Source organism: Ciona robusta, chromosome 14 (assembly GCF_009617815.1).
Source record: "Ciona robusta chromosome 14, ASM961781v2".
Taxonomy (NCBI): domain Eukaryota; kingdom Metazoa; phylum Chordata; class Ascidiacea; order Phlebobranchia; family Cionidae; genus Ciona; species Ciona robusta.
Genome location: NC_143248.1, coordinates 5,195,364 through 5,220,095, shown reverse-complemented (window position 1 = coordinate 5,220,095; position 24,732 = coordinate 5,195,364). Strand labels below are relative to the sequence as shown.

General features: G+C 40.0%; 3 protein-coding genes across 4 annotated transcripts; 2 read left to right on the top strand and 1 right to left on the bottom strand.

Moving 5' to 3' along the window:
* The first annotated feature begins 2,205 nt into the window (after positions 1–2,205).
* LOC149725312 (uncharacterized) lies at positions 2,206–4,450 on the top strand. Its single transcript, XM_089892412.1, has 3 exons — positions 2,206–2,389; positions 3,336–3,671; positions 3,945–4,450. The coding sequence occupies exons 1-3, from the start codon at positions 2,206–2,208 to the stop codon at positions 4,448–4,450; spliced, it is 1,026 nt and encodes a 341-aa protein (XP_089748538.1).
* A 6,629-nt stretch (positions 4,451–11,079) lies between these two features.
* On the top strand, positions 11,080–14,626 carry LOC149725311 (uncharacterized). 2 transcript variants are annotated; one of them, XM_089892955.1, is made up of 3 exons: positions 11,080–11,467; positions 11,966–13,828; positions 14,222–14,626. In XM_089892955.1, exons 1-3 carry the CDS (start codon positions 11,116–11,118, stop codon positions 14,362–14,364), a joined length of 2,358 nt encoding a protein of 785 aa, XP_089749081.1. In that variant the 5' UTR covers positions 11,080–11,115; the 3' UTR covers positions 14,365–14,626. The 2 variants fall into 2 exon arrangements, with proteins under 2 accessions (XP_089749081.1, XP_089749080.1); XM_089892954.1 differs by having other exon boundaries at positions 11,082–11,809.
* Positions 14,627–15,295: 669 nt separating this feature from the next.
* Positions 15,296–24,288, bottom strand: LOC149725310 (uncharacterized). Its single transcript, XM_089892963.1, has 11 exons — positions 23,893–24,288; positions 22,141–22,325; positions 21,312–21,549; positions 20,756–20,879; positions 20,208–20,392; positions 18,833–18,953; positions 18,462–18,643; positions 17,594–17,707; positions 17,317–17,365; positions 16,873–17,085; positions 15,296–16,585 (listed from the first exon to the last, which is right to left on the bottom strand). The coding sequence occupies exons 1-11, from the start codon at positions 24,236–24,238 to the stop codon at positions 16,357–16,359; spliced, it is 1,986 nt and encodes a 661-aa protein (XP_089749089.1). The 5' UTR covers positions 24,239–24,288; the 3' UTR covers positions 15,296–16,356.
* Between the last annotated feature and the right edge of the window lie 444 nt (positions 24,289–24,732).

Below are 24,732 nucleotides of genomic sequence, written 5' to 3'. Positions count from 1 at the left end.
TTTTCTTGAGTGGACAAGAGTAGTAAACTATATTTTCTGACTGTTATGTGCGCAATGTTTTAAATTTACTTTATATAACAAACCGTGGTTAAAAAGGCAGCAAAATTTAAACATCTCGGTATTACAGTGGGCTACATTTCTTGTTTAATGCAATCAACAAAAGAGCGTTTTGTGTAAATTGCTTAAAGCGCATTGCTGATAATTAAACGGCGTTTTCAACCGCGCTAAATTTAGAATACATACAGTAAGCACATCAGTAGTTGCTTACAGTACAGGAGGGAGCGGGTTATAGTATATCATAACGGCCAGTTGTGGTATGAATTATAGAGTTAAGATAAGGCGGATGAAATTATGTTATACATTTCAGGTTTATTTCCGATCGGAATATTTGGTTTAGTTATCATGAAGTAAAGACTACGCTAAGTTTATACCTTTGTGTAAAAGCGCACAGTGCATGCTGTGTGTTCCCGAATATTTGTTTTCTTCGCGTGCATACCAATGGTTAGGGAAATGGAAACTTTTTGCTACTTAAATGCAATCTATGTTGTAATCTAGAAACTCTTTTACATTGTGCAGGGTTAGGAAAGGTTGAATTTGTTTACTGGAAACCACTAGAAATGAGCCTCGGGTCAGGTCGTCAATGCTTCTGGTTTTACATAAAAGGCGCCCATGCAAGCTGCAGCATTACATATGCCAAGCACCCTATGTTGAGCAAAGTGTTATACAGGTTGGATGTTGCAATAACTGATACGAAATTAGAATTTCTAAAGTAAGTTGGACCATGGCCTACTCAATACATTGAGTACATTGAGTGTATTGAGTAGGCCATAGTTGGACATATTTTAAATTAGAACTGCCGAATTAATTCGACAATATTTTATTTTTTAATGTTGGTAAAAACTACGAACAACTTTTTGTTACACGTTTTAAACAAACTTTATTTATAAGACGCAATTGTGGTCATCATCCAAGATAGCTACAAATGTATAATGGTAAACCATGATTAGGCAGTATGGCGTAAAATGGACTATTTCCTTATGAACAGTCTACCTGCTAGCTAAGAAAAACAAATCTCAAATTTTGTGACAAAAACGCTGGTGGTAGACGCGACGAATGGAGTTTTGAACGTAGTTGTAGATCGTTGTGTTTTTACATGGCGTAATTGTGAAAAATAAGTGCTATTCAGAACGACTTTCCGTGTTTCGTGTTGTAACAAGGTGTTTCAAACCCAAAATACATCTATAAAACATTTGGCCCCCACCAAAATTTTAGGCTGGCTACGCCCTTGTGTGAAGCAGAACACCCATATTTAACGACTGGCGTTTTTCGTCCACGCGAGTATATAAGTACATTAATTATTAACTATATATATATGAAATGTTGCTAATAAATTCTCACATCGCCAATCCGGCAAACACAATTAAAAATGCCCTGCAACAGACAATGTTTTTGAACTACTGTTTTACCAATTGTTTATTTCAGGGGTGATACATTGAGTACATTTACATTGAGTACATTGAGTGTATTGAGTAGGCCATAGTTGGACATATTTTAAATTAGAACTGCCGAATTAATTCGACAATATTTTATTTTTTAATGTTGGTAAAAACTACGAACAACTTTTTGTTACACGTTTTAAACAAACTTTATTTATAAGACGCAATTGTGGTCATCATCCAAGATAGCTACAAATGTATAATGGTAAACCATGATTAGGCAGTATGGCGTAAAATGGACTATTTCCTTATGAACAGTCTACCTGCTAGCTAAGAAAAACAAATCTCAAATTTTGTGACAAAAACGCTGGTGGTAGACGCGACGAATGGAGTTTTGAACGTAGTTGTAGATCGTTGTGTTTTTACATGGCGTAATTGTGAAAAATAAGTGCTATTCAGAACGACTTTCCGTGTTTCGTGTTGTAACAAGGTGTTTCAAACCCAAAATACATCTATAAAACATTTGGCCCCCACCAAAATTTTAGGCTGGCTACGCCCTTGTGTGAAGCAGAACACCCATATTTAACGACTGGCGTTTTTCGTCCACGCGAGTATATAAGTACATTAATTATTAACTATATATATATGAAATGTTGCTAATAAATTCTCACATCGCCAATCCGGCAAACACAATTAAAAATGCCCTGCAACAGACAATGTTTTTGAACTACTGTTTTACCAATTGTTTATTTCAGGGGTTCAATACAAAATGAGAGGCATTGTGCTTATCGCTGTGTTATGTGGGGTGAGTCTGGTTCGTGCCAGTATCGGGACCCGTCAACCGGAAGAAATGAATGAGGAAGCTTTAATGAAATTGGCTGAGATTTCCCAACAACTTGAAAGCTCGATGTACAACTTGACAAGAACCCCAACCGATCTCCCAATCGGATCGGGTAAGTGATTATAGTCGGCTACTTAAACTGAAGTTGCTACATTATAGTAAGTTTAAACGGCAAACAGCTATTAAGTTTAACTACATTTAATTTGATGATCTTTACGTTTTTATGTTACCAGCTTTTAGAACCTAATTTAATTTCAAATTCTTGGTGCCCTATGTCTTTTAAATATAAAACCAACTTTCAAAATCACCTATATCCTATAGTATACGCAGTTATTAGGTTTTAAATCGCCGCCGTTTGATTAATAGCACTTCCCGCACCACTAATTTTTGGTACCACTTAAATTTTCAGCGCAATTCTGCAGCGCTAAGTTCCCGCGTAAAACGAAGCCAATTGTGTCAGCCATGCTGTAGAATAGGACACTGACTCTTGGCTCTTTGAGCGGCATCTGCACGCTTAATTAAATGATACTGCTGTTCACTATATTCATTCACTAATACCCTTTTTGCATAGTAAAAAGTTAATGCGAATAACGATCCGCATTAACTCGTCATATGATAACTCGCTAACCGCGTTATTTTGCATGGTCATTGGTGTATGCGCGTATCAACATTGAGTAAGCTTATTTTACCGCAACATTATTAAATCTAGTTTATAAAAGAAGTTTTAATACTTTATGGTGCTATTACCAACGAAAACCTATAAAATTAATACCCGAAAAAGATTAGGGTCTTAAAAGTAAAACTGTACTTTCATCTTACTTTTCTTTACTCGTATAATGCGAGTAATAACCAACCTCCTACAGCAGATGACACGCTTATGACGTTATGCACGCGCATAAAAGTGACCATGCAAAAAAGGTATATATGCGCGTAAACTAGTAACTTGTTAGCAGGCACGATGTGTATGGCACAAAACACCAGTGTTATAACACTGGCTCTCGTTGCCGCCAAGCGAGGATAAACATTGAGCAAATAACCAAACTCATTGTATTCTACAGCTTGTCTAAGATCTTCTGATTGTGGTCCTTTCTTCGATTGCATCAACATGGTTGATACCGCAAAAGTTTACTTGGCCACAACTGGTCGCATTAGTGAACAGGAGAGCATACTAAGCAAAGCCAACATCCGAGGCAAAGAATGTGGCCTGAATCAGCGGAAGATCTTCGAGACCATGCCACAAGAAGAAGCTTTGCAGCTTATCCAAGAGGCGCTTGAGGAATTGAACGAACTCTTTGCCCCTTACGACGAAATTGGCCTCAATCTCCGTGAGCAAGTTGGAATAGCTAACTTCAACTTCACGAACGACATTGCTCTGCCAGCTGCACGATCTTTAAGTAGGTGTAGTACTGTCTTTTCATTCTGGAATATACGAATTTTGTCCTATATTATCATGCTATGCATTTAAGCCTATGAACTTACTTTTTAAAGCAAACAATGTATTGTAATTGCTTTATTAACCGACCAACAGCACGTCTTTGTTGCATGGTTGACGAAAATGAGTGAATGGCACATTTGGACCGACAGGTCGAATCCGCATCAGCGAGCGCTCAAACTACGGCGCAGCCAAAGTTTCAGTTTGTTTGAATAATTCTATTTTACTATTTCAGCGGCCTCCTCATATACTCAACTGCCATTTTTGTACTTGATCTTGGCTCTCCGTGGATCTGGATATTCATCCCTGACATCGAATAACTCCGCTCTTCTTCTCGTCGCTTTGATGTCCCAACAACAACAGGCAACAACAGGCACCGGTAGCAGCGTCCTCTCCAACCCATTCTTGCTCTATACTCTTCTTGGAAACCAAGGAACCTCTTCCAGCGGCAGCAACAACAACATTCTCCTCTACTCGTTGCTTTTGTCTCCAGATGGTTTAGGAGGACAAACATCAACAACCGTCGATCCAGTCACCGGACAGCCAGTCCCTGTCACAACCCAAGAAACTAAAAACTACTTATCTAACCCGCTTATTCTTTACACTTTGTTCAGCCAACAAAACGAAACATCACTAGTTGGAAATTTGGACATAACTGATCTATTTTTAAATGCTATCATCGGTGGTCTAGATATATCTGCTAATGGAAACGTAACAGCACTCAACAGTATTGTTACGTAAAGTGTGGTCCGGGACGCTGCTCTAACGGCCTACCGCGACTGACCAGACTGATGTAGGATTTCTTAACAGTTTAATAACATATAAAAACTACTATAATAAAACGATTAGAACGGTAAGGATAACGCTCAAACACTATAAAGTTTTGACCAACGTAACCGAATACAACCACGTTAATCCAATACACAATACAACGTTTCTACACCATATACACAACGAGAACTGCCGATCTTATGCAATCTTTGGGCTGATGCAAGTCAAACAGAAGAAAAAGGCGCACTCGCGCCACGACGACCAATCATGCTTAGAGGTTAACAAGCGCGAGACGTATCAATTCAACACAAAAGCCAAACACAAAATGGAAGTAAATTGGGAAACAACACACAAGAACGCCACAGCAAACCACACACAAAAACCAAAACCGTTCAACGCTAAACGAAACAATACGTTACACTCCCCCACTCATAATGATCCTACTCCTGGAGGATTTTTAACAATACAACAACAACAACAAAAAATTATAAATAAAAAACATCATCCGGGTAGCGTGTTGATCTGTGTTTTACGCGCACCGGCCGCGCACCAGCCGTGCCTTCGGAACAGATCCCATCGGTACCAAGGCTAGCTCCCCTGGCGTCTACATTGTCATTGTGCTCATCGTGCTCATCATCGTGCTCGTCATCGTGCTCGTCATCGTGCTCGTCATCGTGCTCGTCATCGTGCTCGTCATCGTGCTCGTCATCGTGCTCGTCATCGCGCTCGTCGTCGCGCTCGTCGTCGCGCTCATCGTCGCGCTCATCTTCGCGCTCATCGTCGCGCTCATCGTCGCGCTCATCGTCGCGCACATCGGTCGTCGAGGGTTCCGCCGTGTGACTTAATACATGGCCCCAGTAGGGTAATGACGGTTGTGGTCGCGGTGATGGTTGCGTCTCGTCGCAACTGTTTCCATTTCTGTTTGCCCAACTTTGCCAAGGAACCGTTGTGGGCTTAAGCCTGTTGTAGTGTACCGTTTGTTGTTTGCCGTCGCTATCTTGTATAACGTAGTTGACTGGGCCATGACGTTTGATAATCTGAAAGGGGCCTTTGTATGGAAGATGAAATTTTTTGCATTTTCCAACCGGCACCGCTGGGTTAGTTAACAAAACTACGTCACCGAGATTCATTTCGACTCCGTGTTTCTTTTTGTCGTATTGATTCTTCATTCGTTCCCGTTGCTGTTCTAATTTCTCGCGAACTACTTCTTCTGCCAATAATAGTTGTGCCTGTAACTCTTCTAAATTTTCTCCGGCTGTGTGGTTTAGTGTCGGATTCATCAAGTCTGCTGGGAGACGAAGTGTTCGACCTGTCAACAGAAAATGAGGTGCGACGCCAGTGCTCTCATGCTTACTTGAATTGTAAGCGGCTACCACGGCTGACAATGCATTGTCCCAGCCCTTCTCGTCCTTTTGAACGTAGTTTCGGATCATGGCAGTTATTGTTTTATTATTACGCTCAACTCCACCATTGCATGCCGGATGATAAGCCGTGCTGCGAGTTTTATTACTCCCCATGAGTTGAACGAACTCCTGAAACAATTTACTCTCAAAATTTGTACCTCGATCCGAGTGTATAGTTTCTGGCACTCCATGTACGGTGAACCATCGATGGTACAACAGGCTTGCTGTCTCCTTCGCTGTCTGTCGACGCATTGGCCAGGCTCGTACATACTTGGTGAACACATCACAGGCGACGAGTATGTATTGGAACCCTAGTGATGTCATTGGGAGGGGGCCAAGGACGTCAATCTCGATCCGCTGCAACGCTCTTGTTTCCTGTGATGGTACTAAAGGTGCGGTTAAATTTTTGGTCGGTCTTTTGTTCAGTCCACAGGTTTTACACTGCCGACAATAGGTTTGAACATACTCTCGCCACTGTGGCCAATAAAATCGTTCCGAAATCTTTCCCAGAGTCTTTGTCATTCCCAGATGTGCCCCACCGTGTGCTACATCGTGAAGGGAAAACAAGATTTTCGGACGTAATTCCTGTGGTACTACAATTTTATCTGTTACACAGCCGGGTATGGTACTGACATCGCCTCTTACGTATATAACATCGTTTTCGAGTCTTAATTTCTGAAACAGGGTCCAATAATGACGAGATTCTGAGGGTAGTTTTTTAACTTTACAGTATTTGGGTCTGACTCCACGTTCTAGCCAGCTAAAAACCGGGGCCAGACATTCATCGCTACGCTGGGCTTCGCGTAATTCGGTCAAAGGGCAGCCCCATGAAGTAAGTAAATCAATTCCACATACCTTGCGAATTTCATTTTTGTTGCTTGATATCTTTTCCTCCTTGACGTTGTACGGACAGTTGTCGTCCTCGTCTCGTCGACTCAACGAATCAGCGTTCTTGTGTTTGACTCCTGGGCGATGTACAATCTCGAAGTTGAATTGGGCCAAGTATTCTACCCAACGGGCACATTGCGCGTAGATTTCCCGAGATTTCCATAGCCATCGGAGAGATGCGTGATCTGTTCGTAGTGTAAACTTCCGGCCTAAAAGATAGCATTTAAATAGTTTTGTTGCAAAGATTACTGCGAGTAACTCCTTTCGCGTGGTAGAGTAGTGTCGTTCTGCTTTCGTGAGTGTCCTGCTACCATATGCCACCACATGTTCTTTCCCGTCAATGACTTGTCCAAGCACGCATCCCAGGGCGTGGTCAGAAGCATCTGTGTCTACTATGAAAGAACGAGAAAAGTTAGGGTATTGCAGTATAGGGGCTACAACCAGCATATCTTTTAGAGCGGAAAATGACTGTTGACATTCGTCTGTCCATTCGAACTTGCGTCCTTTCTCTGTAAGCTTATGCAACGGTGCGGCAGTTTTTGCATAATCCTTTACAAACTTCCGATAATACGAAGTCAAACCAACAAACTGACGTACCTGTTTCACTGATCTGGGTACCGGCCACGAAGCTACAGCTACAATCTTGTCCGGATCACAGGCTATGCCATCTTTAGAGACAATGTGTCCAAGAAATCGAACCTTTTCTTCGAACAGGTTGCACTTCGATGGTTTCAGAGTGAGTCCCGCATCTTCGATTCGGTTCAGCACTTCATCTAATCGTTGTAAGTGTTCATCGAAATTGCGTCCATACACAACGATATCGTCCAGATAGGCCAACACTCCCTTCCATTCCATACCTGTTAATACTATTCGCATAAGATTTTGAAATGTGGCTGCGGAATTAGAAAGGCCCATTGGCATTACGGTAAATTCAAACAGTCCCGCGTGACTAGCAAACGCGGTTTTCTCTGTTGAATCTGCATCCATTGGTATTTGCCAATAGCCAGATTTTAAGTCCAGCGTTGAAAAGAAAGTGGATCCGGCCATTTCGTCCAAGCTGTCATCGACGCGTGGTATAGGGTAACTGTTTTTCTTAGTTACCTCATTTAGCTGGCGGTAATCAATGCAAAAACGTGGCTCACCCGACTTTTTCCTCACCAAAACAATTGGACTTGACCACGGAGAAGTTGAAGGTTTTATCAAGTTCTGACTTCTCATTTCCAAAATTATATCCTCGATCTGCTGTCGCGTGTGGTGTGAGGTTCTTCTTGGGGGCTGCCTTATCGGTCTTGCGTCTCCCGTGTCGATGTTGTGTTTTACCCAGTTCGTCTGACCTAAATCTGTGCTCGAAACAGAAAAAGCATTGGTATGGTCGTGCAACAGGCGTTCTACGGCTTTCCTCTGTTGTTCATTAAGTTTGTCACTGAGGTTCACGCCGTCGACCACCAACTTATGTTTAGTTACAGCAGATTGATTAAGGTGTTTGCGGGAAACTGATGCGACACTGCGCCTTGGAGCGTTTCGTTCGTACGCGGTTTCTCTTTTGTTACATCCTAGTACTACACAAGTACTAGGGGGACAGTCCGACACATCACCATACGCAGATATGGGAACAATGAATGCAATCCGCACTCCATTCGGTATACACACAGGATCATTCGTAAAATTTGCCAATTTTACATGTACTTCATTATTTTTAACTGTCGTAATACCGTTGGCCGTCAATAAACCGAACCGAGAGCAAAACTGCTCGTTTCTTTCGACAAACGCCGGGAATTCTGGTGTAAGTTCATTATTTACTCCATGTCGACTGAATAAAGCACGTACTATTACCTCTGTAAACGCAGGAACTTCGACTTTTTCAGTTACACATACTTCATGACACTCCGGGATATAAGGTTTGGACAAGAGTGGGACGTTGGATTTCGGCGTAGACATCAAGTTTGATCTATAACACAAACGGCAATGATTTTGCTGCAAAAAGTCCAATCCCAGAATGAAATCGTACGAGATATCTCTCGCAACGTACACCTCGGATAACGTTTTCAAACCGCCGATAACTAGTGTTAGTTTCGTTTTACCCAGTACAGTCACCGATCTACCATTCGCACCAACGAATTTAACATTAGGAGGAAGTGGAGACAATCCGTTTTGGGGTTTCAAATCCATATATTTATCATAATGTAATAAAGTTACAGCTGAACCAGTATCTACGAGAGCGGGAAGCATCATATTCCCGATCATAACGTTTGTAAAGCGGTATAGGCTCACCGTTTCTTCGTTTCCTGTTCTTTTGGTTCGTATCTCATTTCTTGCGGAGTCAGCACGAATATTTCGTCCTGTCGAATGCACCCTGCTGTAAGGTTCTCGGTTATTGAAATGTCCATTTCTCACAACATTATCAGAAATCGTACTGTTCCTTACCCTTGGCTGTAAGTTTGGGCAAAATCTTCGGATGTGTCCGTACTGACCGCAACTGAAGCATTCGCGACCAGCAGTTGGGGTGGGTCGTGTTGGTACGTTTCCCACTCGTGGTGCTCCAGATGAAGCTAACATGCGCTTCATGTTTTCCAATTCTAACCTCATGGTGATCAAGTCCTCCCTCGTCGTGTCTACTTGTTTTGTCACGCTTTCCTTTTTGGGAACATTCGCAATAGGAGCTACTTCCAGTACTTGAGGTGAGGATTCTGAATTGATTACAAGCTCCGCTGCATCCCAGAAGTCTCGGGAGTACCCTATTTTCTTTGGTATTGAATTCGCCAGTTCTTTGTCGACCAGGCCATGCACTAACGCCAGATAGAGAACTTCGTTACGCATGCTGGTTTCCTCCTCGTCCGCGTACGCGCGGGAGCCGAGATGCTTTAGGGCGTAGACAAACTCGCGCTTGCTTTCGTCTCGCTTTTGTTGGCGAGTAAACAGCTCGGAGCGCGTCTTCTCTCGGTGAGGCGTGCCGTTGATCACTGCAATAGCTCTTTCCACGATCGTTTTGTAGGGCAACTTGAAAATGCAAGGGTCTTTTCCCTGAATTTGCCATTTTAGTTCATTGTCTATTGTCGATATAAAGAGGTGACGCTTAACCTCTTCACTGGCTTTCACGCTCTCACAGTAAGAATTAAACAACGCCAAAAATTCCGTTATATCTCCGGTAGGCGAGTAGGACGGTGGTGTTATAAAAAGATTAAAAGCCATAATATCAAGGATAAAAATCGTAAAACGCTAAAAATACTCTAAAAGCGATACAAAAAAGAGTCGTCGTGGAGTCCTCGCTGTGCTGAAATACCTACAACAGTCAAGCGGTAACAGCGTCCTGGCAGGATCGCCAAAAGTTGTTACGTAAAGTGTGGTCCGGGACGCTGCTCTAACGGCCTACCGCGACTGACCAGACTGATGTAGGATTTCTTAACAGTTTAATAACATATAAAAACTACTATAATAAAACGATTAGAACGGTAAGGATAACGCTCAAACACTATAAAGTTTTGACCAACGTAACCGAATACAACCACGTTAATCCAATACACAATACAACGTTTCTACACCATATACACAACGAGAACTGCCGATCTTATGCAATCTTTGGGCTGATGCAAGTCAAACAGAAGAAAAAGGCGCACTCGCGCCACGACGACCAATCATGCTTAGAGGTTAACAAGCGCGAGACGTATCAATTCAACACAAAAGCCAAACACAAAATGGAAGTAAATTGGGAAACAACACACAAGAACGCCACAGCAAACCACACACAAAAACCAAAACCGTTCAACGCTAAACGAAACAATACGTTACAGTATTGTCCCATTTTTTTTACTAAAAAATGATAGCCATGATCGCAACTTAACGAGCATACTTGCTACTGTTTTAGCGAACCAAAATGATACGAGTAGAAACATCGATCCAGCCACAGGACGACTAATGACATCTTTAACTGAGACGTTTCGTATGTTACCACTTCTATTAATGTTTAACAACCAATCGTCCGAAAATACTAAAAGAATTGACATACAAACATTTTTGCTTCTGGTTATGAGTGGTGGTTTGGGAGGCGATGCAATCAGAGGAATTAATGAGTTAGGAAGTAGCAGCGAACTCTCCCTTATTCTTCCTCTTCTTCTTTCAAGCAAAGGCAACATGTCAGAAATTTCATCCAGCAAGCTCTTCTCCCTTGTTTTGCTTAATGGTCTTGAAGAACAAAAATCAACAACCATCAATCCAGTCACTGGTCAACCAATTCCATCTACATCATCAGGCGTAAGAAGCTTGTTGCCACTTCTTCTTTTAGGTAACTTCGGGTCTTCTGAAAACAGCATCGGAGGATTGGACACAACCACACTTTTGTTGTTTACCATGAGCAGAGGTTTAGGAGGATCTGGTACTGGTGCCCGATCAACAATTGACCCAGTCACCGGTCAACTAGGGCCATCTACATCATCAAGCATGAACAGTTTGTTGCCACTTCTTCTTCTCGGAAACCAAGGATCATCTGGAAGCAGCACCGGTGGTTTGGACACAACTACACTTTTGTTGCTTACCATGAGCGGCGGTTTGGGAGGATCTGGAACTGGATCAACTGGTGGTTTGGGAGGCAGCGGTGGACTCTCCAGCATTCTCCCTCTTCTTCTTTTGTCTGGCAACAGTAGCTTATTGGGAGGTGGTTCATCTAGCAACAGTCTCTTGCCTCTTCTTTTGTTGAGCGGAGGTGGTCTTGGCGGACAAACAACAACCATCGTTGATCCCGTCACCGGACAGCCAGCCCCAGCAACAAACAACTTCCTTTCAAACCCACTTCTTCTCTACAGTTTGTTGGGACAAAATAGCGGTTCGTCATCTACAGGAGGTTTGGACACAACCACACTTCTGTTGCTTACCATGAGCGGAGGTTTGGGGGGATCTGGAACTGGTACCGGATCAACTGGTGGTTTGGGAGGCAGCGGTGGACTCTCCAGCATTCTTCCTCTTCTTCTTTTGACTGGCAACAGCAGCTTATTGGGAGGTGGTTCATCTAGCAACAGTATCTTGCCTCTTCTTTTGTTAAGCGGAGGTTTGGGAGGATCTGGTACTGGTCACGGATCAACTGGTGGTTTGGGAGGCAGCGGTGGACTCTCCAGCATTCTCCCTCTTCTTCTTTTGACTGGCAACAGCAGCTTGGGAGGTGGTTCATCCAGCAGTCTCTTGTCTCTTCCTTTGATGAGCGGAGGTGGTCTTGGAGGACAAACAACAACAATTGATCCAGTCACCGGTCAACCAGTGCCATCTACATCATCAAGCTTGAACAGTTTGTTGCCACCTCTTCCTCTCGGCAACACTGGGCCATCTAAAAGCACCGGAGTTTTGGACACAACCACACTTTTGTTCCTTGCCATGGGTGGAGGTTTGGAAGAATCTGGTACTGGTACCGGATTAACTGGTGGTTTGGGAGGCAGCGGTGGACTCTCCAGCATTCTTCCTCTTCTTCTTTTGTCCAACAACAGCTTGGAAGGTGGTCCATTCAGAAATAGTCTCTTGCCTCTTCTTTTGTTGAGCGGAAGTGATCTTGGAAGACAACAGGAACCAATAATTGATCCATTGACCGGCCGAAAAAGGATCACACCAATGATATGCAGTATGCTACCACTTCTTTTTCTTGACCAGAACAAGCCGCCTGAATGCTCCAGAGGTGTGGACACAACCAAACTTTTGCTTCTGGTAATGATCAAAGATTTGGATGATTCTGGAATAAACGTCATACAAAGATGTGGTTCTATGTCTAGAATTCTCCCTCTTCTCTTCCCCAACGGTTCCTCAATTAGTTTCTTGGCTCATTTTTTATTGAGCAAAGGTGGTGGCCTTGGAGCACCAACAAACATCAACCCTTTAACTGGTCAACCAATTCCTGCAACGCTTTCCAATCTTTTGTCGAGCATGGGTGGAAATGGACAACAAAGAAGGACAGATCCAGTTACTGGTCAACCAATTCCTGCAACGCTTTCCAATCTGTTGTCGAGCATGGGTGGAAATGGACAACAAAGAAGGACAGATCCAGTTACTGGTCTACCAATTCCAGATCGATCGAATATGAATAATATTTTGTCTTTTCTTATGCCGAGCATGGCTGGTAATGGACAACAAACAAGGATAGATCCAGTTACTGGTCAACCAATTCCTGCAACGCTTTCCAATCTGTTGTCGAGCATGGGTGGAAATGGACAACAAATAAGGACAGATCCAGTTACTGGTCAACCAATTCCTGCAACGCTTTCCAATCTGTTGTCGAGCATGGGTGGAAATGGACAACAAAGAAGGACAGATCCAGTTACTGGTCAACCAATTCCTGCAACGCTTTCCAATCTGTTGTCGAGCATGGGTGGAAATGGACAACAAAGAAGGACAGATCCAGTTACTGGTGAACCAATTCCTGCAACGCTTTCCAATCTGTTGTCGAGCATGGGTGGAAATGGACAACAAAGAAGGACAGATCCAATTACTGGTCTACCAATTCCAGATCGATCGAATATGAATAATATTTTGTCTTTTCTTATGCCGAGCATGGCTGGTAATGGACAACAAACAAGGATAGATCCAGTTACTGGTCAACCAATTCCTGCAACGCTTTCCAATCTGTTGTCGAGCATGGGTGGAAATGGACAACAAAGAAGGACAGATCCAGTTACTGGTCAACCAATTCCTGCAACGCTTTCCAATCTGTTGTCGAGCATGGGTGGAAATGGACAACAAACAAGGATAGATCCAGTTACTGGTCAACCAATTCCACCAATATCGAACACAAGTAATATTTTGCGACGTCTTTTGGCCAACAATGGATCGTCCGAAAGCACTGGGGGTTTGGACATGGCTAGATTTTGGTTGCTGACAATAGGAGATCCGGCAAGAACCGGAATGATTAGTAGCTCTGGACGTAACGGTAGATTTAACACATTTACCTCGTTTCTTCTTTTGAACAACAGAAACTTGGGAGGTGGTGCACCTAAAAATCTCCTGCCGCTTCTACTGTTAAGGGATTATGGAAAGCAACATTCAAATATCGACCCGGTAACCAGACGACCACTTTCATCGTCACCATGTAAGTGTATAACTGTCAGTTGTTTAGCCCGCCTGCCTCTAACCCATAGGTTACGGGTTTAAGGCTCGTCGCTTACCATTATAGACGTATGTGACAAAACGCTTAACGGCAATTGCTCCAACCCAATGTTCACTAATGGGTGTCGCAAATGGGTTGTATGAACTGACAGCCACACAAAATAACAGGTTCCCAAAGTTACATACGTGGTAACTCGTAAGCTGACACGAGCTGTATGAAACAGAACACCAGTGTTATAACGACTGTAGTTTTTCTGTCACGAGGATAAAGCAAGTTACATTCATCCATTCATTCAACTAAACCTGTATGTTTAGTTTTCATGTTAATTGGTAACTGATCAATTTTACAATTGATTACTAATCTGTTCATTCACAGCCACTATACGTTCGAGTTTTTACCTTCCACTGTTTTTATTGATGGAAAGCGAAGATACACCATCGAACAACAAGTTACTTAAGGCTTTCCTGTTGATATACATTCAGCTGAAAAAAGATAATACCATACAACTTCTGGGATAAGACTTTATTTCTAACTAGTGAACGAAAATGACATTTTCTTTTATGGTGCTATTTGGTGGTAAACAAAGAAAACAGATTTTTATAACCGTATAACGAAGACTTTCAAAGCTTTGTTTTGAAAGCACCATGATAGGAAATACGAGATATTTTATTCTACACAGTATATACCAGTCCTACCCTACTATGCGACCCTGTAAATACTGATGTCCGTTGTGCATAGATACTAATTGTGTATATAAAGTAATATTATAGTTGTACAAGACACTGTGTCTTTGATTTATAACAATGTGTTGGAAGTATATTAAGTTAGGGTGTTACGCACTACCGGAACAATGCAATTATACCTTATAGCTGAAGGAACAACACTATAAACATGCAGGACCAGTATTGTAACTCGTAAGCGAGCGTATATAAAATACGGTAACCATGTTATAGGGAATGTTGTCGCCCTCCACCCGAGGATATATATAGTATAGGGTGGGGGAGATGGGATACCTGTTATTTCTATTTTCTCTTCCAATTTGGTAGTAAGCAAAAAACATTCAAAGAATTATTTAACTGTATCCTCACAACTCCCATGCACGATTGTTATTTGTGGATATTATGTGCTAAAGGTGTCCCATCTCCCCCCACCCTACTACACGTTTATTTATTTATTGGTTCATCCTGCGTGTAAAAACATATCTAACTGCTTAATTTAGTGCATCTGAGGATAGTACTCCAGCAGTTATAAGCTAAGCCGCTTATTGTGCACAAAAAGTTAAAATAAAAACGGCAGTTCGGCTGTCTTAAATTTTTAAAGTGTTTCAGCACCGGAGAAATGTTTGAAAATGAATAGGTTGTTTATAGATGCGCGGGAAATTTAAAAAACGGAAACAATAGGAATTGTCCATAGACAATGCGCAGTTAGAATTTCATCAAAACACATAGAACGTTTGCAATTTTGTTTTATTCTGCATGGTATCAGAAAATAACAACAGAATAAATACTGCAGTGGCTTTCTTAGCTACCTATACGCAAAATACAAGCATTAGAGCCCTATCATATTTTATTTTTAGTGAGGTTTATAACACGGATGACTTGGCGATTTTGTCACACAGTTTGTCAAGCTTTAAAGCAGTTAATAAAAACAAGTCTGGCCATGTTTTAGACCAAACAATGTAGATGTATAGGCCTTGTACTAACTGCGTGGCATGTAACTGTTAGGAGGAGGCGTTGCTATACTGAGAAGCCAAACGTAAAAGCGCATTACATTTTACAGTATCTGTAGTTACTACACATAGTACTGTCTTATGGTAAGAAAGTACTATGGTGCACATACTACATTGGCAAATTGCACAAAATGGAAAAATTTTCATAAAAACACAAAAATAATATAAGTTTAAAGTAAATCCTTAGAAATAAATAAATAAAACCTCAAGGTAGCTGAACAAGGAGTATAAGCAAGGGCTGGATTTAAGCGAAGATTTATTAGATTGCCATTCCAACTCGAAAAAATAATTAAAGTTTATTGGAATGTGTTCTGGTGGTTACAGACATTTTAACCCAGATTATAATAAATTTTGTCATCTGGTTATCTTAGTTCCAGAAACTCTGGTCTTCCATAACCAGCCCTGTAAGAAACCTAAGCCTTCTACTTATAGTTATACCATATAACCCCAGTCGTAACCAGTACCATATAACCCCAGTCGTAACCAGTACCATATAACCCCAGTCGCTGAATACAAATACGGCAGTCTTACCTCAAGCATTTTAAATTACAATCTCTAGCTGCATGCCTATTGTGCTAATACTACCATGTAAATCTTGGTAAATATTTTACAGTAACAGCTTTAAGTAATATGTTTTCGTTTTCTCATTTTTTATATGTAGAAACCATTAAATAAACCTTAGCTGCTGTTAAAAACACTTAAAGCAACTAGTTATAAATAAAGAGAAAAAGTAAATGGAGCTGTAGCCATAAAGTACCTACTGTAATACTTGCATGTTATGTCACCTATTCTTTAAAAACTCGTTAACCAATTTAACCTCGTTCGGTTCTGGAAAACCAAATAGGTCGAAGTCTGGTTTGTAAAGTTTATAAAGTTGTTGAATCGCATTCAGCGACAGTTGTGAAAAATGTTGGCTCATGGAGTGAATACTTGTACCACTGGCACCAGTTGAATGATAACCTTTAGGATACTCCAAGTCTTCTGGAGCCCCAATTCGTTTCAGTATGTATCTGTATGATGATGTTAGTTTAGACAGTTATCAATGTAAATTACATATTTATATACCTTGTGCTCATTAGGTAGTTATGTTATGTATTTGTACGCCCTATGGTCACTGCCTTTATAACATGGGTGTCTTCTTATACACCAGACACAAATACCATAATCATGCACATTATGTTTACTGTCAAGTTAGTTATTAGTGTTCCTTATTCTTTCTGGAGATATTCATGTATCTTGTAAACCATTAAACTTAATTGCCGAAATAAGCTGCATTTTTTTATCTTTATGTGCTTACCTTGAATCTTCTGCGATTGTATCCATATGTGCAATGACATCATATTTTATGTGACAGGGATGGCATAAGGTTAGGAAGGACTGCCAATGACGCACACTTGTTGATTTTAATGTTTCTTTCCCATGGTAAATGTTGTCTGATGTTACATCTTTGTTAGCTGGATCAATCAGGTATGCGACAAATTCATCAAATGTAGCATGAAGGGGTAAGTGCCTGAGATACAAATATATTTTATATGTTATTTTTTTATATTTTCATTATTTTGGGGGAAATAAACAACAAAAAAGGGTGGTTCTAGTTACTGGACTACCAAATCCACCTATTTCGAACACAAATAATGTTGTGCGACTTCTTCCGGGAGGAATAAATGGTGCCTCTGGAGGTAGTAGTAGATTTAACAGTTTTAAAAATAAAACATATCATTATATAACATCATGTTTTTACCTGTATATATACACTGGTTGCTTATAGATGTCTGGGGGCTCAAGTGCCGCTAAAAAATGTAATGTTTTGTCAGAATATATGTATATATATAAGATATGTCTAAATTAAAAATGAGAGCAACTTGTTTAAATTGTTTTTACGTAAACATCTCTGTTTTTATGCTATGCTAGCCGGTTCATTTAGAAAGCAGTAAATTTTTATTGGTAGTCTGTAAGTCTAAAAGGCCACGTTGTAGACTTAAGTGTGGTATTAAATTATACTTTTATGATGTATTTACCTGCTCCTGTTGTTACGTCAGTAGTGTCTTTTTTTAATGGATCCTCCGGCTTTATAAGCTTTAGATGCTTTTTACGCGGTGCTTCAGCTGCTCTGCGGCGACGTGTTATCTTATCTGACAGAATGTATAAGTTTATATGTGTTTTAGTGGGGCTGGATATTGCGAATAAACAAAAGACAACACAGTTAGAATTAAGTAGCAATTTGGTTTTATAAGTTTTTGGAATAACATTGTGTATAACATATATATTAACCATAAAATAACACAGTGCAAAATTTAATTACTATAGTTTTTTCAAGTATATATAAACCAAAGTCAAGTTATTTCTACTTATCCACACACTGCAATAGCTTCAGCAACTCGACTGTTGGCATGGGAGTGGCAACCATAAATAAGTCCCTCAAGTTCCCACCCACAAGGATATAAATGACCAAACCAACCAAAAGTCATGTCTGCTTATCCACACATTGCAATAGCTTCAGCAACTCGACTGTTGGCATGGGAGTGGCAACCATAAATAAGTCCCTCAAGTTCCCACCCACAAGGATATAAATGACCAAACCAACCAAAAGTCATGTTTGCTTATTCACACATTGCAATAGCTTTCAGCAACTCGACTGTTGGCATGGGAGTGACAACCATGGATAAGTCACTCAAGTTCCCACCCACGAGGATATAAATGACCAAACTATCAAAAAGTCAAGTCTGCATATCCACACAATATAATAGCTTTAGGAACATAACTGTGGGCATTGGAGTGGCAACTATGGATAAATGATGCAAGTTTCCATTCATAAAGTTATAACCCACAAACTTGTTGTACATTTTGGAAGGGGGCTGATACCACATAATATATAACCAAACATACCTGGTTTACAAACGTACCAGACCCTCAAATACTTGGAAGTTGCAGGACAGCCATCACTTTGCACCCACTTTGCTGTTGCTTGAACCTGACAAGAGTTCTGGTTGTTGCATGCAGAAGATACAGATGCTGTGGCTGTGTCTGATGAACATTGAAGGTTGTAGATTGCTCTCCCTTTTGCACACCTAGGTAAACATTTGTTTAAATTATGTTACATGTGGAACTGTAGTTGAATATGGTATGGGTTGATAGTCAGCATAAGGTGAGGTGTATGAATTTCCCATGCGTGTCTGGTGTATAAGAAGACACCCATGTTATAACAGTGAACATACGGTATACTAATGCTTTGTCCAACAAAACATTCATCAACTTACGTGCTTGTATCTTGTATTCTTCCATACAATGCAGAAAGTATATTGATTGAATAGTTAGGTTGACATTGAATGGTCCCAATCTCTGGCTGACAAACTGTCACTACTTCAGCATTGTTCAAGTCTAGAAACACAATAGTATTTAAAAATAAAAAGTGTTCCATAAACATAAAAAAAGCAAAGTAAACTACCTACTTTTGTTTTAAAGTGTTACTAGTTTGGCATTGAAGCCTGCTCGCTAATAAATAAAAACAAGAAAAAATCAAACTTGTTTAAAAGTAATACATTTTGTTTTTGACTGAATGGTTGATTCAGCAGTTTGAATACAGATTAAGTGCAACTTATAAGTTAAGCATATCTAGTTCAACCCTCAGGGCAAGGTACTGTGAAAATTTAGGTGCTTGATCACCTAAGTTATATAGAATAGCAATGGCGCTTCTTGTATATCAAAGCACATTGAATTTAATTCCCAAGAGACATTCTTCCCAAATGGTTATAAATCTCTTGGTATATTTTCTAGCATGTAACTCTATACTTGGAAAATTTCTTGCTTCCCCAGACAATGCTATTATCAACAGGTTAAACTGGGTATTGGTTACTGATTTTTTTCTATGAAAACATTAGTAGTCTATTTTCTATATTAGCTAAAGAGTTTGGAATTTTTTTTAGTCATGCATCTTATAATTCATTTGTCAACCTAATTAGGATTGTATATCGTGTCATTTTGAAGCTTTACTGGACTCACATTTTCATTAAAATGGATATTTATATATCGTATAGTATGATATGCTTTTATGACTTTGTTATAAAAAACTTATTTCCGTAAAGATAATATTGTTATTGCTTAAATAATGTGTCTCTAATATATTAGTTAATGTCATTTACTGATGTCAATTGTACTTGGAAATGTCACTTACATATGGTGTTGTTATCAAATCTATTCATAATGTATCCCTAACGTTTATAATTTGAATTGTGTTTTATTGACTGATGGTTTCAAGGAATGCCACAGTGGTTTTTATATGCCTACTCATGTCAAAGCAAAGTAGATCCTAATAAGTAGACATCTCCGTTAATTTGAATGGTCCATGAGTGGCCATTTGGTTTGGGAAAAGTGCGTTAAGTATCTAAAGGATCAATAGAACACAGTAAGCTTTTTAATCAATCTTTGTAAAAGACTACTGTCTGTCCTGTTATTAAAATAACATGTTTCTAAATAATTGGCATATGTTTAACCCTGGGTGTTGTAGTGATTGGCCAATAGACCTACACCTAAAGTCTCCAACGTGCGACTCATAACACCTCATCCCCAGTCTCTAACCGTTTACTGGTAATTGCACACTTGTTTATAGCCCGTATAGACATCCATCATACTTACTTAAACATTGGTAGTTGATGGTGAGATAGCTAGGTGTTTGATCACATAATGTAGATCTTAGGAACTGAGCCTTTGAAGCTACCACTTGACACAATTTCTTGCCGTCACATATCTGAGATGATATTTCTTTAACTCCTGGGATTCTGCACATCTGTAATGGTGCATGTACGCCTTCAGGCACACACCTGCAGATATAAATAACTTTAAGATAACTTATGCAAACATAATATAGGTATGAGTTTATTTGTTGAATGACTTATAGGTATACTGTGTCTGTACCCATTTGAGCCTGAGGCTTATAGTTTATTGAAATGTTTGATTTGGTTTCATTTATTTGGTTGTGTTTCTTACCTGTATCTGTATGGTATTTAACTAATTTTAATGTCATTGTTTATAAAGTAAGTGACCTATATGTGTTTTATTAAAACCAACATATTGCTGTTTTTATAAAGTAAAAATACTGTTTTAAAATGGCTAATTCGTTCAAATTCCCTGTTTTTTATAAATTCGGTTGTTGTAAGTTATGATGTAACAATCCTCATACTTACGTCACATTATCCCATCGTCCATAACTTGCACTAACAATGTTAATGACATCACCAGGACTTGAGCATTCTAAATGTGCTTGGTTCAAAGAACAAACTGTAGTTGATCTCGTTCCATCGTTTAATACTGTACAAGATATTGTGTTTCATGTATTTGATCTATTCATGGACTTCTCAGGTATTGGCTAGTTATTTGGGCAACCCGTTAGTGACCACTGGGTAATCATCATTAAGCGCCCTTCCCTAGGACATACATGCCTACAGTAGTGGTAACATCCAGGTTTGAACCCAGTGAAAGGGACTGTTGGTGAAGATTTAGTTTAAGAGAATGTTATGGGATGGTAGGCTATTCTAAGCTACCGAATAAAGTTAGTCAGTCGCAGTTACTATTGGTTGACGCGTTTTTTAGTCAGCCGACTAAGTTTCTGTTCATTAGTGAACAGAAGTTAGTAAATTTTAATCAGTCAATTTAGTCGTAAGCCGAGAATGCTACCCTTGGTTTTCCTAATTAGTGTTGTATAACATTTTCACTATTGAACTAAAGTATTTATATACGTACTTGTTGTATCCGAATCTATTTGCCTTCTTCCATATTTCTTTGCTACTTCAGATGAAAATTGGAAAAATACCGAGTCATTTGCTGGTGGTTTAGCTGCCACCTTATCAGCATATGCTGACACCAAACGCTCAAATGGTTGTCTAACTACTAATAACTTAGTAGCTGCTTCATAGAATCGTTTGCGTTCGGCATTTGGCATCATTCGTAGCATTTGTAGACTTTTTGTGTGAGCTTCACCCTGTATTTATGTATTGTGTGTTATTACTTTGTTTGAGATTGTTAGTATTCCTTTGCAGGGTTCTATTTATTCATTCTTAAGCATAAATGCCCAACTTGAATACAAGTATATTGTATTACGTTTTAGTATTGCACGTCTGTTAGGTATCACGTTGATAGGTGCAATGTTTACCCATTTAATCGAATGTGTTGGCAGCTCAGTGACGAGAAAGCAGATGCAAGTTCATGCAACCAACCTACACAATAAGTCTCCGTCACCCGGACTTTATTATTAATAAATGAATGAATGAATGAATGAATGAATAAATACTTGCACTGCGGGCCAACGACAGTCGTTATAACACGAGTTGCGAGTTACCACACATGCAACATTGTTGGTGATTGTTTTCATTCGACCAAATGTATATGGCTTGCCAGTACGTACAAGTCACCGCCTGAAGACAGGCATTTTATACAAGGCCGGCTGGATGTAAAGCGAGACTTGCGGTTAAACATTGTAGATTGGAACGCCCGTCGCGGGCTTTTGCGGTATTTCCCAGCGTGTAGCAAGACACTATATGAATATAGAAATGTGTGTGTAAATATAAATTACTTGTTTAATGTTGTCTGTGTTGTTCAGGACTCCATTCAAAACCATGAGCACTTTTTTCCAATTCGTACAGCCAGATTTAGGTATTTCGCAATACATAAGCTTATGTTTATTGGATACAAATGACCATGGCATCGGACGAGGCAAATGATCCAGTATATGCCCGTCTGTCTTATTCGGTTGTAATCCTGTAAAATGTAAAAGGTTTGGGGTAATATGGGACATGGTTTTAAACTATTTTCCCGTTTTTTTGGTAGTAAAAAAGGCACATTTACAGAATTATATAACCGTTGTTAATTGTGCACGTTCAGAAATGCGGGATTTAAGTGATTACGATATTTCTCACCACACAATAAGATAAGATATTAATTGGTTTAATATAGAGTTCTTGGAAGAGACCATCGTTTGACGCGCATTGTGGCTTAAAGTTAAACTAGTTGGACGAGTTTGCATACATGTAACACACGTTACGGTAAAGTAGAGTGGGAGAAGATGGGACACTTTTAACACATAATATCCAAGTATCGTGATGTGTTTTAAACAACTAACAACGGTCTTTCGGAGTCATGAGCATACAGTTTAATAATTTTTTAAATGTTCTTTGTTTACTACCAAATGTGACGAAAAAAAACAGAATGAAAAGGTTTCCTATCTTCCCCCACCCTACTATATAATTTAAAACCATTGTGAACTTCGTGATTAAGGAGATAAAAATGCGTACCAGAGTAATTACGCCCTATGGACGAAAAACTAATTGTAGTATTGAAAAGACATTAAAAACCGGGTATCCGTATACATTGGGAATATAGAATATCCCGTGTATGTCTTTCGCAAACAATAACGCCATTCAAGGCTGGTATCGCAACCCACCCAGAAGATAAACAACTATAACTCTCACTGGCTTCGATCAACGGTGTTAGTTTTATGCCAGCGGGAATCGAAGTCAAGTTTATACGTTGGTTTCCTTCTTAATAAATACGTTACCCAGGGGTCGGTTGGTCTAATATTTAGTAAGCCAAGTCATTAAAACTGGAGAAAGCCCCTTTAACGAGGCAAGCTTACCACCCCTGGTTTAAGAGGTGCCCTAAAAGGTTGTTTGTCAGTAATGTTCTCCGTGAAGTTATATATCATTGGTGTTTTGTTATACGCCAGACATACATGGTGTGTTCATACACCTCATGCTCACTGTCGAGTTATAACATGGGTGTCTTCTTACACACCAGACACACATGGTGTGTTCATGCACCTTACCGAATTTTTATTAAAGTTTCCTTTTGTTTTGTCTTTACAAGTTTAACTACCGACGTTTATAATTAAATTACAGGTGTCCAGGCGGTAATTAAACAAACGCAACCCTCAATTAAAAGGTGTCTGATGCTCATCCGTAATAACTATTGGTTCTCAACGAATCTCCAATCGTAGTTTCGGGGAACGAAATAAACACGACTCTACGAATTTAATGTTATTCTTTATAATACATTAAATGCATTCCGCCTTCGCTTAAAAATATCTTTTCCCACGTAGAATACCAGTTTTGTATATTCTTATGTAAATGGGTGAGGTCCTACTGCCGGACACACCAAGGAGCCTAGGTTTGGGCCGTTGTTGGCAATTACCCTAACATTCTAAATTCACATCCTACTCTATGGGTGAGGTCCTACGGTGCTGCATAGGCTACGCCAGGAAAGCTTGGATTTGGGCCAAATATCACTAATTACCCCACAACTATAAATAGGCATCAAAATGCGTCCTCACCCAATCTCTCGCATGCTTGTTGAAGATGCTCTCTTCTCTTTCGCATCCTTTTTTCAATTCTCTTCATGAACTCATCTTCGCTCTCAAGAACATCTTCTTTTACAGGAGCAACATCCGGAGTTGCATCTTCCACGTCTGATACCTCCGGACTCAGCGGTTTTCGCAGGTACCCCGCTTCCCTAGTAACTTCGACTTTCTCAAGCTCTCTTGTGTTTTTCGAAACCATGAATGGGTTCCTTGAGTAACCCGTTGCAACAAGCAACATCGTACAAGTTACAAAAGCAAAAGATGCAAACAGCCCGAAGCGAGCTGCTCGCCTCACAAGCAGTTTTATCTTCCGTATCATATCATAGTATCTGTAGTATTTATACAAGAAGTGACATTAATATTAGCGCCAAAATCTAACAGAAAACAATAACGTACTGTTAAAGGCCTCATAAACTACTTTAACGTATGTCGTTTTGATGTTAATCTCCTCTTCGCTGTTTTAGTGAACCTGATCTTCGTTATGTTAAAACATCGCCCATACCCTATGCATTAGATCAAAAGTTTGATAATGTGCGTTTGGCAATCTATATATCGCATTTGTCTTCATGCGGTTATGTATAACTTAACCTAAATTAAACACTGGCTGAGTAAATTAAACAACGCGAGTTGAACAAATATTTAACTTCTTTGACGCGTATGATCATGTTCTTCGCTTTTATTTTCTTGTTACTTTCCATACCACACAGCATACGCTGGTATCACTGTGGCAGAGAACGCTACGTAATAAAGCCTGGCATTGCAATTGGAAACTGCGGTGTGTGGTATTGGCATATTAACAGTTCATCTAAATGA